This window comes from Octodon degus, unplaced genomic scaffold (genome assembly GCF_000260255.1).
Source record: "Octodon degus isolate 3935 unplaced genomic scaffold, OctDeg1.0 scaffold00129, whole genome shotgun sequence".
Taxonomy (NCBI): domain Eukaryota; kingdom Metazoa; phylum Chordata; class Mammalia; order Rodentia; family Octodontidae; genus Octodon; species Octodon degus.
The window spans coordinates 506,202-522,097 of NW_004524705.1; the positions used below are offsets into that span (position 1 = coordinate 506,202).

Below are 15,896 nucleotides of genomic sequence, written 5' to 3' on the forward strand. Positions count from 1 at the left end.
CACCCGGCCCCGCCCCCGGCGCCGCCCGAGCGGAGGGGGACAGTTTCCTCTTAAAACAGCAACGGCGGCGGGCTCACGAGGTGGGCCCCGTCTCCGCGCTGCTCTCGGGCCGGCTCGCTAGGCGAGGCGAGGCTAGGCGCAGGGCAAACCCCGGCGCGAAGACCGGGTCTGTGACCCCCGCGCTATGAGGGCGCGAGCGTCGGGCCGGCGGGGTGGGGGCGCGCTGCAGAGGGAGGCGCAGGCCGGGTCGCTCGGGGTCTCGGCCTGGCCCTCCCGGACCGTCCCTCGGCGAGGCCGGGATCCCCAGGTCAGCATGTCCCGCCCCGCAGGCCCCCAGCCCATGCCCCATGGCCTCAGCCCCCGCGGAGGAGGAGGAGGCGGCGCGCGGACGGCGGGAGCGGCGCCGGCGGCTGGACGCGCGGCGCAGCAAGTGCCGCATCCGTCTGGGCGGCCGCATGGAGCGCTGGTGCCACCTCAAGGAACGCCTGGGCTTCGCGCTGCACTCGCAGCTCGCCACGTTCCTGCTGGACCGGTCCGAGCGGCAGGGGGTGGGAGAGGGGGCTCCCGGGGCGGGGAGCTGGGTCCCCAGGGGCCTCACCTGCCGTCTCCCCCGCAGGTACTTGTCCTCGGGCTGCACCTTCTGCGCAGGTCTGTGGTAGCTGAGGCGGAGTGGGGTTGGGGTTGGGGTTGGGGTTGGGGTTGGGGTCAGGGTTGGACCCCAAGGCCTCAGTGGGCCACGAAGCGGCTGCAGCCAGGGGTCCCAGGCAGCCTCGGGACCATGGAAGGTGGCTGCCCCGCGATTCGGCACAGGACTGTCTCCTGGCCTGGGGGTGGGAGAGGGGACCCCACCTGGCCTCTCTCCTCCAGGTCCTGAGCCTCTGTCCTCCAAGAGCCTGCAATGCCTGGTGCTCCTGTGCCACGCGCACAGCCGGGAGTGCGGCCTGGCTCCCGAGCTCCGGGGGCCTGCGGGGCGCGGGGCGCTGCTGTGGGAGTGCTCGGCGGGCCACAGCTTCTCCTGGGAGCCCCCCCTGAGCCCTGTGCCTGTGGGGGCGCCCCAGCAGGCCTGGAGCAGTGAGCAGGAGCCCACAGGTAGGAGTTGTGCGGAAGAGAGGGAGAGAGAGTTCTAGTCTTCAGTAGGCCCCAGCTCTGTTTCTTATCCCTCTGTGCTAGCGGGAAATGTGTCCTCCCGCACGCTGGTGGTGGAAGAAGAAAGGCAGCCCGGCTTAGTGGGGGAATGTGTGAGGGGTTCAAGGCCAGGCTGGAAAACATACCAAGACGTGTGTAAAAGAAGAATGAAGGTTCCCCCGGCCTCCCGTGCTGGCCCCACCCCCCGGGGTGGCTGAGATGGCAATTGAGGCTGGGCATGGTGGTGCGCGCCTGTAATCCCAGCGCTTGGGAGGCTGTAAACAGGAGAATCACTATGAGTCCGATCTAGTAGCAAGACCCTGAACACCCTGTAGACCCTTCCCTAAAATACAAAAAAAAGGAAAAGAAAAAGAAAAAAGAGTGAAGGAAAAATAAGACATTGTTCACTAGCAGAAACCTACAATCAGACATAGTGAGTGTATTCAGGTACTTGCGAAGGGGCACCTGGGAAACCTGTGTCCCAGTGGGAGGGAGTGGTGCCCGCAGCCCTGAGGGACACAGCTCCCATCTCCCATTGCGTTGCTCGTGCTTTGCTGGCAGGACCACCTCCCTGCATATCCTGAGTGACCCCCTTTCCACAGCAGCCTTGGCCCTTTTCACCACCATCACAGGCCTCCCTATCCCCCTATCCCTTCTGACCCCACTGTCCCCGCAGGTCTGCAGCCAGAACGTGATGGGGCCACTCCAGAAATCGGGCTGCCTGGGTGAGGCTGGGGTCAGGAGTTCTAGGCCAGCCCCGTGAGGTCTTGGGGAGGGAGTAGAATCTCAGGTCTTCTCTCTCTGGCCTACAGGGGTGTGGGACCCCAGCCGGAGACCTTCCCACCCCCAAGAGAGGAGGAAGAGGAGGAGGAGATGCTAAGTGATGCCAGCCCATGGAGCTACAGCTCGTCCCCAGATGGGCAAGTTGGGGCTAGAGTGCTAAGCAGAGCTGAGGGCTCCAGATGCCAACCTGAGGGGGGCAGGCTGAGGGGTCAGGCCAGAGGAAGCTGGAAGTCCTGCAGTTGGGAGCCAGGCTGCAGGTGGAGTTTTTTCAGTTAGGGATTCTTACGAGTTAGGGCTAGGGTTGGGCCTGGGCTGACTGGGTTCCCAGATAGAGAGAACATCCCCTCTTCTTGGGTCTCCTTTCAGCAGTGAACCAGATGTGTCTGGGCCACCCACAGCACCTGCCACCCACACACCTGAAGAGGCGAAGGCACCAGCGGCTTCCACTGCTGCAGAGCCATCCCCAGTGGTGTCCCCATTGCACCTGGGAGCACCTCCCATCTCAGAAGCTGAGGTCCAGCTGCAGCCCAGGGGGACCCTGCAGGCCAAGCCTGTGGCCAGGTACCAGCAGGCGCTCAGGTGGGGGATGGGGTCCTGAGCCGGACCTTCCCTCCATGCCCTCTGCCCCCACAGCCCCAGGAGGCAGGCCTTTTCCACTCCAACCTTGGCCCCAGATGAGGACGCTGCACAGATTGTGCCCAAGAGAATCCGGTAGGACTTGGGGCCAGACTTGGAGGGCCTAGGAGAGGTGGGGACACTGGCAGGAGCCTATAGCTCCCCATTTCCTGCCCAGGAAAGCTGCCAAGAGAGAGCTGCTGCCCTGCGACTTCCCGGGCTGCGGCAGGATCTTCTCCAATCGGCAGTATTTGAACGTGAGGGGCAGCTTGGCATGTGGGCCACGGCCGGGAGAGAGCTGGGAAAGAAACCAAGGAAAGGGGCCCATGGGTTGGGGTGTTGCCCGGTGCCACAGCACCTGCTTGGCCCAGTTAGGTTCCCAGCGCATTGAGCACAGATGGGTGAGTGGAGCCACACCAGTAGTAGTCTACAGGCCTCCTTGGAGGAAGTTGCCCTGGGAGGGCTGTGAGAACAGAGGTTATTCAAGGCGAGGCCAGAGCTCAGGGCCAGCGTGTGCTGCGTGTGGCACACTAGTGGACGGGGTTGGGACTGGGCCAGGGTCGTTCTCAGTCCTGACAGGGTGGTCCCCAGCCATGACGGGGAGGGCTGCTTCAGGCCAGGGCCGGAATGGTGGCAGAGACAGCCCTCCTCCTCCATGAAGCACCACAAGAAATACCAGCACATCCACCAGAAGTCCTTCTGCTGCCCAGAGCCAGCCTGTGGAAAGTCCTTCAACTTCAAGAAGCACCTGAAGGAGCACGTGAAGCTGCACAGTGGTGAGCGAGGGCTGCACCCTACCCTGGTGACATTGCCCCAGGACAGAGGGGGCCAGAAGGGGGGAAGAGAATAGGCCAGTGGAAAGGACCCCGTGCGCCACTGTCCCAGATGGTGTCTGTGGGTGTGGGTAGGCTTGCAGGAAAGTGCTCTTCCCTCCTCAGGTGCCAGGAATCTGCGTGTGGCTCCTGCTAGGTGAGAGGAGGTGCCTGGGGGTCTTGGTGTGGAGAGTCAGGGTCCCGGCAGGCAGGACAGGGCTGTGCTGGGGTCTCTGTGGAGGCTGGGGAGGGCATGGGCGAGGGAGGGTGGGCTGGTCCAGAGCTCAGCAGCAGGCCGTGAAGATGGCACAGAGGCCAGGCTGGGGCCGGGACAGTCGTGGTGGCACTGCAGCCTGGAGCTGTGGGTTACCGCGGTAGACTGGAGGCGGCCATGGCCGGAGGCTGGAAGTTGTGGTTTCCAGGGTGGCACAGTGCTTGGGTGTACCTGGGAGGGTGGCCAAGGAGGGCTGGCAACAGGATGTGAAGCCTGGCACAGCAGGAGTGATGCACTTAGAGCCAGACTTGTGGTCACTTGGGGTGACAAGGCCCAAGGGAGGAGGCTGCTGGTCTGACCAGTGTGTGGCACGATGGCTGCGTCCTCAGGTAGCAGCAGAGGTCTGCGATGGTGGGAGAGAGGCCAGGCAGCTGTCCCTGCGCAGGCTAGGGCTTGGTGCTGCAGGAGGGAAAGCACAACCACTGTCCTGTTCAGGGACAGACCCCGGGCCAGCTGAAGGGCCTGGCCATAGGCACTGAATGGGGAGGTGATACCTGGGCCAGGAGGCGCCCCGGGTTGTGGAATCCAAGCCCTCTGACCTGTCCCAGTGCAGCCTGGTGCTTTCTGCCAGCCCACAAGGACCCAGTGCAGGGAGGAGGGGAGAGCAGAGACAGTACTGAGGTCTGTCTGAGCCGCACTGCTCTGTGCTCATGGCATGGGGAGGATGCTGAGTGTCCCCTGTGCCCACAGACACCAGGGACTACATCTGCGAGTTCTGCGCCCGCTCCTTCCGCACCAGCAGTAACCTGGTCATCCACAGGCGTATCCACACCGGGGAGAAGCCCCTGCAGTGAGTGCATCGGCCGGGGGAGGAGGCGGACCGGAGGAGTGCGGAGGCTGGGTGGACTGGCCCCCTCCCCACCTGGTGCCCATCACATCCTCACTCCAGGTGTGAGATATGTGGCTTCACCTGCCGCCAGAAGGCCTCCCTGAACTGGCACCGGCGCAGGCACTCAGAGACCGCAGCAGCTCTGCGCTTCCCCTGCGAGTTCTGTGGCAAGCGTTTTGAAAAGCCAGACAGTGTAGCAGCTCACCGCAGTAAAAGCCACCCGGCCCTGCAGGTGTCCCTGGGCCCCACGGAGTCTTGTGCTGCTCTCTGCACCTCTGAAGCCCTGGGATCCCATGAGGGGTCTAGGCCCCTCCCTGCCCCACAGGCTCCAGCTTCACCGTGAATGTTTCCAGCCTCAGAGCAGAACAAGGACAAGGACAAGGGGTGGAAAGAAACACCACATGCCTAGCTGTAGGCACTGCTGGCCACAGGGCAGCTCAGGAAGAGCAGACCCGCCTGTCTCGCTAAAGGGAAGAATAAACTGCATTTTATTTAGGCAGCATGGACAGGGCAGGTGCTTGACACCTGAACTACAGCCATCCCAGCCTCTGTGGAAACAGATGTCAGGATGCGCAGCTGTACCAGGCGAACTGTGCGCACCTCCTTGGGGCTCTCGGGGCTCCTTTCTCCTCCCCATTTCTGCCCTTTGGCAGCCCTGCCCGGGTAGTGTGACCCCTGCCCTCACTCCTGCAGGGCGCCAGGTCCCACCCCAGGGGCACTGGGCAGGCCAGGGGAAGGCCCTTAGCCTTCAAAACCAGAGTGCAGACCTGGAGAGACTGGCCTTCCAGTGCAGAAGGGAGGAAGCAGTCTGCAAGAGAGCATACAGTTGGGGGACCTGGCCCAGGTCTCCCAGGATGTGCAAGAACAGTCTTGCATATGGCAGACAGGCTTTTGGTGACACAGGAAGGAAACTCCTAATCTGCTAGGTGTCCACTGTGAGTTCATGCTCTCTACAATCAAGAAATCTTAGGAGCAACAGAGGCTAAAAGCAGAATATATTTATTGAGAGAAAGAAAGCTTCTGAGAGACAGAAGGGGTCCCGAGTGGGTTGTCAAGAACTGCTTTCCTAGGGATTTTATAGAGCAAATCTACAAGGTGCCATGGGTCCAAAATGGGAAAAAGGAGAAGTCACGAGGTGGGACAAAACTCTGGTCAACCAATTGAGTTACAAGGTTGGCTGCACAAGCGCCGAGAGAAGGGGCAGGGCCTGGTCTAGAGCCCAGCAGCTGGGCCCTGGAGACACAGAAAGATCTGGCTACCATCTCTGCTGTCACACACAGGCCCCACCCCCATCCTGTCCCTAGGATCCCAGACTGCAGGATGTCCACATGCTACAGCCAGGGCAGGCAGTGGGCCGCACCAGTTCTGGAGAGACAATGGTGCGGGTGGAGGTAGCCCCTTTTGGTATGGGCACCAGGGCACAACACTGCCAAATGGCACCTGGGGTCCTGACCTGGGACCCCCCTTCCTGAGTGACCAGTATGAGCCAGGCCAGCAAGACCCCAGGGCAGTGGGTGGGGCTATTCCCCGGGCCACAGGTGGGACACCCCAAAGCATGCTTTGGCAGCATCTGGCAAAACACCCCACAACCAGCCCCAGCATCAGAAAGCACCTCCAGATGCAGGGCAGGGAGGTGGAAAGGAGTGTGTCTAGTTCACAAGCACATGGGTGGCAGCATGACCCAGGCAGCCCCAGCATCTCTGAGAGGAGAGACTGGGGACCAGGCTGCCCCTTGGGGCCTCAGAGTGCTAGGGCTTTGCTCGCCACTTCAGCCCCAGGGAATGACCAGCACTTCGAGGACCAGGTCTTCATTCCCCAGGGCAAGACCCCCAAGCTGGCTGTCTCATTGCTTCCTAGAGGCCCACAGTCCTGTCCTCCTCTCTCCAGCATGGCCCTGTGGCACCTGTCAGGGCGGTCACCTCAGTAGATGAAAGTTCATCATTAGCATGCATGAAGACTACCGCAGGGAGAGCACAGAGCAGCACCCGTGGACAGCCCAAGTCTTGTGGCTGCAGATGGGACCAAGAACAAAGATTTGAGGGCAGCAGACCCACAGCAGCGGCCACTGGACAGCTCCTCACGCTCCCAGAGGGGATGTGCTGGACCTTTGGGGTGAAGTGAGAGGGAAGCGGGGAATCAAACTGAGCGAGGCATGGGGCATGGGTTCTGGCAAAACATTTTTAGGGGACGTTCTCAAATGTGAAACCCAGGGAGGACAATGTCATGGTCGCTCTGCCAGCCTCGCCTCACCTGTGATGCTGTTGCACTCCTCTCTGTTTCTTTGTTAGAGACAAGCTTGCTGTGGCCCAGGCTGGCCTGGAGCTCGTGGCCTGCCAAGCTCAGCCTCAAGGGCTGGGATGGCAAGGGAACACTGTGAGCCTGGCTGCCCTTGTCGCTTGGGGGGTGGCTGTGGGATATTTTAACCCCAAACAACTCATGCAAAGATGCTCTGGGAACCTGGCCATGATCCTAGCTGCCTGGGGCATGGCAAAGGGTGAAGTAAGATGGACAATAGGATGCACAAAGGGGGGCTGGGCGACTAGCACCTCAGGGTGGACAGAGACCTCCGGCTGGCCACTTTGGGGCACGTATGCACACATGGAGGGGCAGCGAGCAAGCGAGGGGGGAACAGCAGGGGCGCAGGCTGGGGCTGGTGAAGAACAAGGATGCAGCAAGGCCTCACAAAGGAACACTTTTCTCCCAAGCAAAGCTCACTACTGTTTCTGCGTTGTTCTAAAAATCCTTGTCATCCTGCCTCCGCAGGTGTGGTCTTGTCTGCTGAAGCCAAGGCGAGGGGCCTTGAAGGCTGCCTCATCCGTGGCTGGGAGAAAGTGGGATTTTCCACTTTCCAGCCAGCCCACAAGGCAAGGCAATTGTAACTTGTGGTCCCTGACTATGCGTTTTGTTTCACATTTGCCACCCACTGCTGCTGCTGCTGCTGGCAATCAGATCTGAGTTATCATACCAGCTAGGCAACTGCTGTGTGGTTCAGCATTCACCCCAGCCCTTTTCATTTGGAGGGCAAATTACCCCTGGAGAGCAAGCCACCCACTTGAGAGCGTCCTGCCTCAGCCTACCCTTCCTAGGAGCTTTGGTTTGTGTGTACCTTCAGAGTAGGTATCCTGGATCCTGGAGGGAGCTTTTCACCCAATTACCTGGCTTGGCTGCTGATTCCAGCTGCCCACCGTCCAAAGGGCTGTTTGTCCAGGAACAGAGTCCCTAGAGACCCAGTGGCCGATACCAGATTTGGAAGGCAGCAGCGCTAGCACCCAGTGAGCCTGCCTCCCGCGGCGTCCAGGGAGCGCACCTTTGGGCAGCCCATGTTGTTGGAGCCCAGCCACTCCCCAGCCCATGGCCAGGGAGGTGAGACAGCCACAGAACACCAGTGTGTGCGCGTAGAGGGCTGCAGCCAAAGTGCCCCTTCTGTTCCTTCTAGAGTGCAGGGTGCAGGTCTAGTGCCCAGAGCGGCTCCCGGCCCCACAGTGGCCCTGCTAGCCTCTGCCACAGCCCGCATGGCGCTCAGCAGGAGCTCAGGGTGCACGTTCTGTGTCCAAACCTGAAAGACTACTGTGTCCGGAGAGATCCACTTCTAGACCGGTCCTTGCATCACCCCTCTGAGCATAGGTCCAAGGCCACCAGTTTTCTTTCACTTTATGTAGAAGAGAACATACAGGGAGCCTAGGAAAAGGGAAAGGGGTGATTACGTGGAGTTGAATAGAGTACTTGAGTGGCCTTCGAGCATTTGCCATTTACAAGTTAGTATCCATGTAAGTACTAGAAGTGCATTCTGAGATCAGCTCTTGGGAAATCCTTTCCCGATTCAAGATAAACTTGTGTACTTCGCAGATCACTTTATTGCGTTGTGTCTCAGATGTCACAGGTATTTCACACCAGTTCTAACTAGAAAGTGAGTCAGGAAGGCTACAAGTCAGGGTTCAGATTGCTAACAGCCCACCCACGCTGAGGGATTTTCCTGAGTTGCTCCAGGCGCAGTAGGGTTTCTTCCTTGGGTACCTGCTGCACCATGCCAATGCCTCCTGGGTGAGAGGAAAGGCCGGGATATCAGGATTTGCAGGCAGCAGGCGACATCTCACCATTCCTGCCTTGAAGCTGGAGTTGGGTGTCAGTTGGGCTGCAAGCAAGCAAAGTTGAGAGGACCCAGTAGGGCTGGGCTAGCAGCCACCAGGAAAGACTACCTGTGGAGCTACTGCACACCTCGTGCACCACACCTGACGCTGGTCAGGGTCTAAATGACGGCTTGTTGGGTATACTGTGTTAAATAAAGGCCTATTACTCTTTTTTTGTTTGTTTTTTACAGTACCAGGGATTGAACTCAGGACCTTGCGCTTGCCAGGCAAGTGCTTATTCTACCGAGCTATCTCCCCAGGCCTTAAAGGCCTATTAAAAATCTACCTGTTTTTAAGGAAATTTAAGATCGCAGGTGTGACTTGCATTTTACTTCTATTGGTCAGTCCGTCCTAATGACCTTTCCAAGTCCTGGAGCAACTTACATAGGAAAGGTGGCCCAACTCTTGGCCAAGGAAGGCTTTGGTTAGAAGATGGCAGCTGAACATGGGAGACCTCGGAGCCCCCTTGACAGGTACAGGGTCTCCCCTCCCCTTTCCCAAGGCCCACACCCTGACAGCCCCCTCCAGAGGAGCCACGACTCTTCTGGGAAGATGACATCTGCAGTGACACCTAGGACCTCTGCTGCGGAGTCAGGGTGGTGTCGCACACACTTGCTCCGTCCACCACTCATAGGGTGAGGCCATCCCAACCAGTACACACATCTGAGCACAACAGGACAGACATATTTGTGTCCCCAGCCATGCTCTGAGGTGGAGGTGGTGCCAGCCTACAGCAAACCTCAGGTCCCCCACGAGCCAGTTGAGAGTCGGGATGGGGCCAAGTATGGGACAGAAAGAGAGGTGGCCATCACACAGGTTCCCCAGAGGCCTCAGCCCTGGGTCAGCAGATGAAACTGTTCCCCAAAGGGGACTGAAGCCGGGTGGGGGAGTGGGGAGCTGCAGCTGCGTCCAGGAAGGGGCTGTCCTCTAGGAGCCCCCCTGCACGCTTGCTTGCCTGCAGTTGTCTCAGGGTCCCTAGGTGGCCTGGAACCAGTCAAGCAGGCCAGGCCTCGCAGCGGACAGCGCGCAGCTCAGAGATGTTCACTCTACCTTACTTTACTACTGTACATTCTGTAGTTTTCTTTTCCCATCCGGAACCCACCCCTTTGCTCAAAAACGCTTCAAAGGACCCAAAAACAACCCCGCTCTCCCGGCCCCACCCTTCACTTGGCATTATTGTGAACTGGTGAAAATCAGAGGCAACAGCGGTCCCTGCCCTAGAATAAGCCTGAAGCCCTGTTCTAGGAGGTGAGCAGGTGAAGGAATTCTGAGCAAAGGGATGTGAAACCAGGCCCAGCTTGAGACGCATCTGCTCCTTGGGCTCCAGATCCGGCCTGCCCTGCGACGAGCTGGTGTGAATCCCTCTCACAAGAGTGCCACAGCCTGTGCCAGTAACCATCCTAACAGTCTTCGGAGACTGGGCTTTCACACCGGTGGCCTTTGTCAGGAATCATGCCGCGTGGCTAGGTGGGTGAGGAGAACACACTGTTCAAGGTCATGCTCCACTCCTTTGACCTGGGCAGAAGCAAAAAAGCCCCGAGTGGCCCAAGCATCCAAAGAGGGAGGCTGGCCGCCCTGCGGGGCTCTGCGCAGGACCGGGCATTAAAGTGCCGCCCAGCCGTGTAGGGTGCGGTGCGGTAGCTTCTGAGCAGGGAGGCTGGCGGCGCCGTCAACTCGGCTGGCGTCTCACGCTCGGTCACCCTGTCCTACCGCCCCGCGCACCGCATGTCTGTTGGTGCATTTCTGCTCAGGGCAGGGCCCCATGTGAATAAGGCTGTCGCACCAACGATAGGTGGGGTGCGGGGCAGGTCTCCCCTGTGGTCACCAGCCACACCGGCCTCGCCCCCTCCCAGTCCGGCCCCTCGCTGCCACTGCCTTCCGGGTGGTAAAAACCCTCCCGCCCCTGAGGACAATGCTACAAGAAAGCAATTAAGAGATAGACAATGGTTTTATTTTTTTTGGCGGAACCAGGGATTGAACTCAGATCTTTCCGTGTGCCAGTCAAGGGCTTATCCTACTGAGCCATCTTCCTGGCCCCTAGACAATGGTTTTAAACACAGCTAATCAACTCTTCGATCCAAAAGATTTTAATTTTCTAAGCAGGAAATGCCTTTGAGAGATAGGTTAATAGGAGAACAACTGATTTTTACCCCCATAACACTGTTGTATAAATTAGTCTTCTCTTCAGATAGTGATTGCCAACAGAGAAGCTGTTTCTAATATTTAACAGTTACGGTATTGATGACACACATATCCACACGCTTTAAGCCCTTTTTATCAGTGTTACATTTGCAGAGAATTCACAAATACAAATACATGCAAAGTTGTTAACTCTTCTAATCATATCCACATATATCTTTGTGAAATTATTCTCTAGTTTGCTTCTCTAACAACAAACTGAGCATCGATTTCTTTTTATTCGATGGATGTCCTTGTGAATTTGAGTTTCTATTTGTGAAACATACGAATAATGCAGGTAGCCTATGGATGGGGATCATCACTGCCTATCTATGAACTTCGTTTTACCGTGTTATTGGCAACACTGTTACTCCGGCTTTGACAAACCCTGGGGAAGGAAGCTGAACTTACGGCACACTGCATATCTCTGTTTTAGGATGCAAGTAATCCGTGAAAAGGTTAAAAAAAAATAGGCAGCTGAGAAGAACACACATTTCTCAGATGAGGAAATACAAATGGCAAGTAAATATATGAAAAAAATGTTCAGCATCATCAGTCATGCAAGAGATGCAAATTAAAACATCCCTGAGATTGTCTCATACAAGAAAGTCTATCATGAAAAAATCAACTAATAGGGGCTGGAGAGATAATTCAGTAGAATAAGCACTTGCCTGGCACACACAAGGTCCTGAGTTCAATCGCCCGTACTGGAAAAAAAAAAAAGTCAACTAATATCAAATAGAGCACGCTGAGGGGGCAAAAGAACCCTTTGGTGGGAGTGCAGACTGGTGCAACCATTGAGGAAATTGATATGGAGATTCCTCAAAAACTAGGGTTAGAGGTGCAATTTGACACAGCTGCTCCCCTTCTACCTTCCTAGAAGAAGCAAGAAATCATAGCACAGTGATACATGTGCAGCTGTGTTCACCGCAGCACAACTTGTCACAGCTAAATCCTGGAAACAACCCAAATGCCCATCAACAGAGAGATGGATAAAAACGATGTGGTGTTCTTATACAATGGAGTACTGCTCAGTCATAAAAGATACACTTGAGACTTTTATAGGTAAATGGATGCAATGTGACACCATACACCAAGTGAAATAAATCAGTCTTGTGTATGTAAACATCATATTGTCTCCCTAGTATGAGAGGCTGAAAGAGAAAATAAGATCCAAAATGTACAATAGATAACTGGGAATTGGGAAGAAACTTTTCAAAAGGTAAGAGAAACTGCGATGAGGGAAAGAGAGAAGGAGGGGAAAAGGATATAAATCAGTTAAACTATTTCTTAGTTCAATGAAAAGAAAGGTTTGTGGGCCGTCCAGATAGCTCAACGGACGAAAGTACCTGCTTAGGCTGAGTGCAGTGGCTGGGGTTTGGTCCCCAGTGTGCTGTGCCGGCCCAACCCCTGGGGCATGCTGAGTGGGGACTGAGACTGGGCGTGGTGGTGCGCATCTGTAATCCCAGCATTTGGGAGGCTGAAAACAGGAGAATCACTACGAGTTGGATCTGTGTAGTGAAACTCTGTAGAACCTGTACTAAAAAATACAATAAATAAATAAGTCAAAAATAAAGGTTTGCACTTATTGTTTGATCAATTTTTCATGCCTATATCTTGTAATCTGAGTAACTACTCTTTTTTTGGTGGAACCGGGGATTGAATTCAGGCTCTTGTGCTTGCCAGGCAAGCGCTTATTCCACTGAGTCATCTCTCTGGCCCCCGAGTAACTACTTTGAAGGTAACAAGGCACAATGTATTAACCATTTTTACTCTATTATCTTGTTTTGAAATTTTATGTCATTATCTCTTTCAAATAAAAAAGTGTAAAGTATTGATGTATTTTCCATATAACTTGAGTGAAGACCTTTCTCTGAAGCTTTGCATGCATACATGTATAGTGACTAATGAGGGTATTTCTGAGTTGTTTCCAAGTAAATCAGATAGCAAAGGTTATAAAATGGAGACCAAGATTAAGTTACACGGGAACTGGGACTGTGTCATTTTGCTGACCATCTCCTAAAATCTTGGCATAGAACAGATTTTCGGTAAAGACATACTGTGTTGCATGAAAGAAGGAATCTACTGGCTAGCAAAGAGGAAACTGAGGGCACAGAGGTAAAGGTTAACAAAGGAGCAAGAGAAAAACCCAGCGTTCAGAGTCATAACTTGGCTCTTTTAATGATACAGGAGAAATGCTCGATGTCAAGTACGTTGAGCTCGTGTCTCCAAAAGTCGAATGAATGCTAAGGAACAATGGAGGTTAAGAGTGAGAGACCTTACTGGAGAAATCAGGAATAAGGATTTGGTGATGGGGAACAAGAATAGCTCCCGAGAGACAGGAGCGGTCCCAAATGGGTTGCCAATGACCCCACCTCTCAAAAGAAGTTTTATAGAACAAAATTGTGAGGTAGATAAAACACGGGTTAAAATTCTGATCAACCAGTAAGACGGCAAGTACAGTTGCTCAGGTCACACTGCTCCAGGGATAGCAGAGTACATGGTGGCACCATTAACCTTGATCCATGATGTGTGTCTGTCTGGCCTTTAGCCTTAGTGCAGTGGGTGGGAGAGGATGACCCTTCCCAGTGATGAGAAATCTCAGAAGGGTCACGCCAATAATCCCAAGCCTCCACTTCCTTGGGAGTTACAGAAACCTAGCAAACGTGATTTTCATCATCAGACCGGCTCTAGCCAGTCCTGATGCATTCTCGTCTCTGCATTGAGCCCTGGGGGCCCAGCCCTATGTGCTTGCCTACTCTTTTTCTACCTTGGTCTAGAAAATGAAGCTCGTTTCCCTGTGCACTTGTCATAGACCCAGCAGCAGAGGCCAGCAGAGGGAGGGAGTGCAGATGAGACAATGGCAGGGATGATGAACACTGTTTTTATTGAAGATGTGGGTGCTCAGAATGCACTCAGGATGTAGTACAAATGGGAACCACCACTTGTTTACATAACAACTTTCCTTTGCACCAGCTCCATTCCTGAGCTCAGGGACTACAAGAACCACCCTGCCTGGAGCTGATGCACAGCACTTTCTTTGTTGCACAAAGGTCTGTTGGATGTCAATGCTCTAGAGAAACGCTCTGGTCCATCGTGTCTGCACGGGGTCACCACAGTGAAACTCTAGTTTTACAGAATCTAATAAATTACGTTTGACTTCTGTACGTGACTTTCATGGCTTTTGAATGTGGCAGAAAACTGAGGAATTATTATCCAGCAGTGTTCACTAAAGTACCATTGCCTGGGGTCCTGCTGACCCACTGGAATAAAAGTCACTTTCAGAGTCTTCTCCACTTTTGGAATTTTATTCTTTTTTTTGGGGGGGGAGGCATGGACTGGGGATTGAACTCAGGCCCTTGCACTTGCCAGGGAAGTGCTTATTCCACTGAGTCATCTCTCCGGCACCTCACTTTTGGAATTATAAAACTAAAACTTGCCCAACTAGGTAGGGTGACTCACACCTATAATCTATTTCCAGATTGAGGGCAACCTGGATGACACAGGGAAACCTTGTCTAAAAATAAATAAATAAAATAAAAGCTGGGTATGGTGGTGTATACCTGCAACCCTAAGGCATTCAGGAGGCTGAGAGAGGAGGGTTGCTGAGTTTGTCCTCAGGAAATAAAAACAGGGGCTGGGGAGGTAGCTCAGTAGAATAAGAGCTTGCTTGGCAAGTGCAAGGGCCTGAGTTCAATCCCTGGTACTGACAAAAAAAGAAAAAAGAAAGGAAAACAAAACCCCGAAAACTAAAACTTCCAACTTTATGGAAAAAAATCTTTTAAATTACCTTTTTTTTCGCTCCCTATGTTGCCTATGCTGGGATTGAACTCAAGGCTACACGCATGCCAGACAAGTACTCACCACTGAGCTGTGCTGTTTATCTGCAACATGGGTCATTCAGAGGTTCAATGGAAGGAGGGAACAGGGAACTCCTAGCACAGTGCCCCAACATCTGCGCCAAGACAAGCGAACTCTAGCACAGCCATTCCTAGGGTGACCCCAGCCCTTCTTCGTCCGTTAAAATGCCTCCTGAGCAAGCTCTGACCTGCCACACTTGACTAGTTCTTTCTAGCCAGCACCTGGAACAGAACTGTGTCTATCCCGGCAGACTCCTGGCCGCCCTGTCTTACAGCATTTACTAGAGAACCAACTCCTCAAAGTCTTTCTCTAAGGTATGCAGTAACAACAAAAGGGTGTGCTTCTAAGGGACCTACGAGCCCTCCCTTGGCCATGGACTTATCACGGCCTCTATCTCCGCAGATGTAACAAAGACTCTGTTTACACTTTCCTTAGGCTTTGGGACCTTTTCTCAAAGCCATCTATGTACCTCCTTGTAAAATTTAGTCTCAGCACAGAACCTAGCACAGGATTTAGAAAAAAAGTCCCTTCCTTGTCCAGGATTTGTCTCCGACTAGTCCTTTGGAGTTGGTTTACCCATCCTGCTTGCTGTTTCCTCTTGGTCATTTTCTATAGACCCCTACACGTCTCCTTCGCTATAAATTCCTGCTCCTCTAGCCTTTCGCTAGAGCGGAGTCCACTGTCTCAGTGCAGTTGGTTGTTGCAGGGTCTCACTATGCAGCTTGGACTCATGGTGATCCTTCCGCTTTCAGCCTCCCAGCGCTGGGATTACAGGACGTGTACCACTACGCCAGGACTCAGCATGTGGTGCTGCGGACTGGGCCGCGGTCCCTGGTCCCTGGGCTTTGCCTAAACTCGCCTCTAGCAGGCGCTTTAGTCTGCTGAGCTATCTCGCCGGCCCCTCGTCCACTGTCTCTTCTCCACAACACGATATCGTTAAATCGGTGGCAATATCTATCTCCAGGATCCTGAATAAAATTTCCTTTCTTTTCTTTTGGGGTACTGGGGATTGACTCGTGCCTTCACACTGTTACACTCCAAGCTTTTTCAACTTGCCTAAGATGCCCAGGCTGGGCCAGAACTTGGGATTCGGCTGCCTCGGCCTCCCCGAAGGCTGGGATTACGAGCGCGTGCCACCACACCGGGCTCTCTCTTGCCGCTGCCTCCCCGGTGCTGTCCAGCGCTGCTCCCTCACTGGACAGAAGCCCGCCGGTACCCAGCCGACAGCCGGCCCGCCCACAGCTCCCGGCTCCGCTCCCTCGCCGACTGTCTCCACCGCGGTAACCGAGCCC

General features: G+C 54.8%; 1 protein-coding gene across 5 annotated transcripts; it reads left to right on the forward strand.

The window, feature by feature from the left end:
• The first annotated feature begins 18 nt into the window (after nucleotides 1-18).
• Nucleotides 19-8,729, forward strand: Znf692 (zinc finger protein 692). Of its 5 annotated transcripts, none has more exons than XM_023700967.1 (14): nucleotides 19-80; nucleotides 330-532; nucleotides 617-648; nucleotides 868-1,089; nucleotides 1,171-1,335; nucleotides 1,802-1,850; nucleotides 1,938-2,045; nucleotides 2,275-2,469; nucleotides 2,542-2,619; nucleotides 2,702-2,780; nucleotides 3,185-3,299; nucleotides 4,300-4,399; nucleotides 4,499-4,777; nucleotides 6,258-8,729. In XM_023700967.1, exons 2-14 carry the CDS (start codon nucleotides 348-350, stop codon nucleotides 6,367-6,369), a joined length of 1,719 nt encoding a protein of 572 aa, XP_023556735.1. In that variant the 5' UTR covers nucleotides 19-80; nucleotides 330-347; the 3' UTR covers nucleotides 6,370-8,729. The 5 variants fall into 5 exon arrangements, with proteins under 5 accessions (XP_023556735.1, XP_023556736.1, XP_023556737.1 ...); XM_023700968.1 differs by having other exon boundaries at nucleotides 42-166; XM_023700969.1 differs by having other exon boundaries at nucleotides 42-532; nucleotides 6,296-8,729.
• The last annotated feature ends 7,167 nt before the right edge of the window (nucleotides 8,730-15,896 follow it).

Coding starts and splice junctions, on each gene's coding strand:
- Znf692 (XM_023700967.1), top strand. CDS start 348: ATGGCCTCAGCCCCCGCGGAGGAGGAGGAGGCGGCGCGCGGACGGCGG. Junction 2,470..2,541: donor CAGGCCAAGCCTGTGGCCAG/GTACCAGCAGGC, acceptor CTGCCCCCACAG/CCCCAGGAGGCAGGCCTTTT. Junction 2,620..2,701: donor ATTGTGCCCAAGAGAATCCG/GTAGGACTTGGG, acceptor TTTCCTGCCCAG/GAAAGCTGCCAAGAGAGAGC.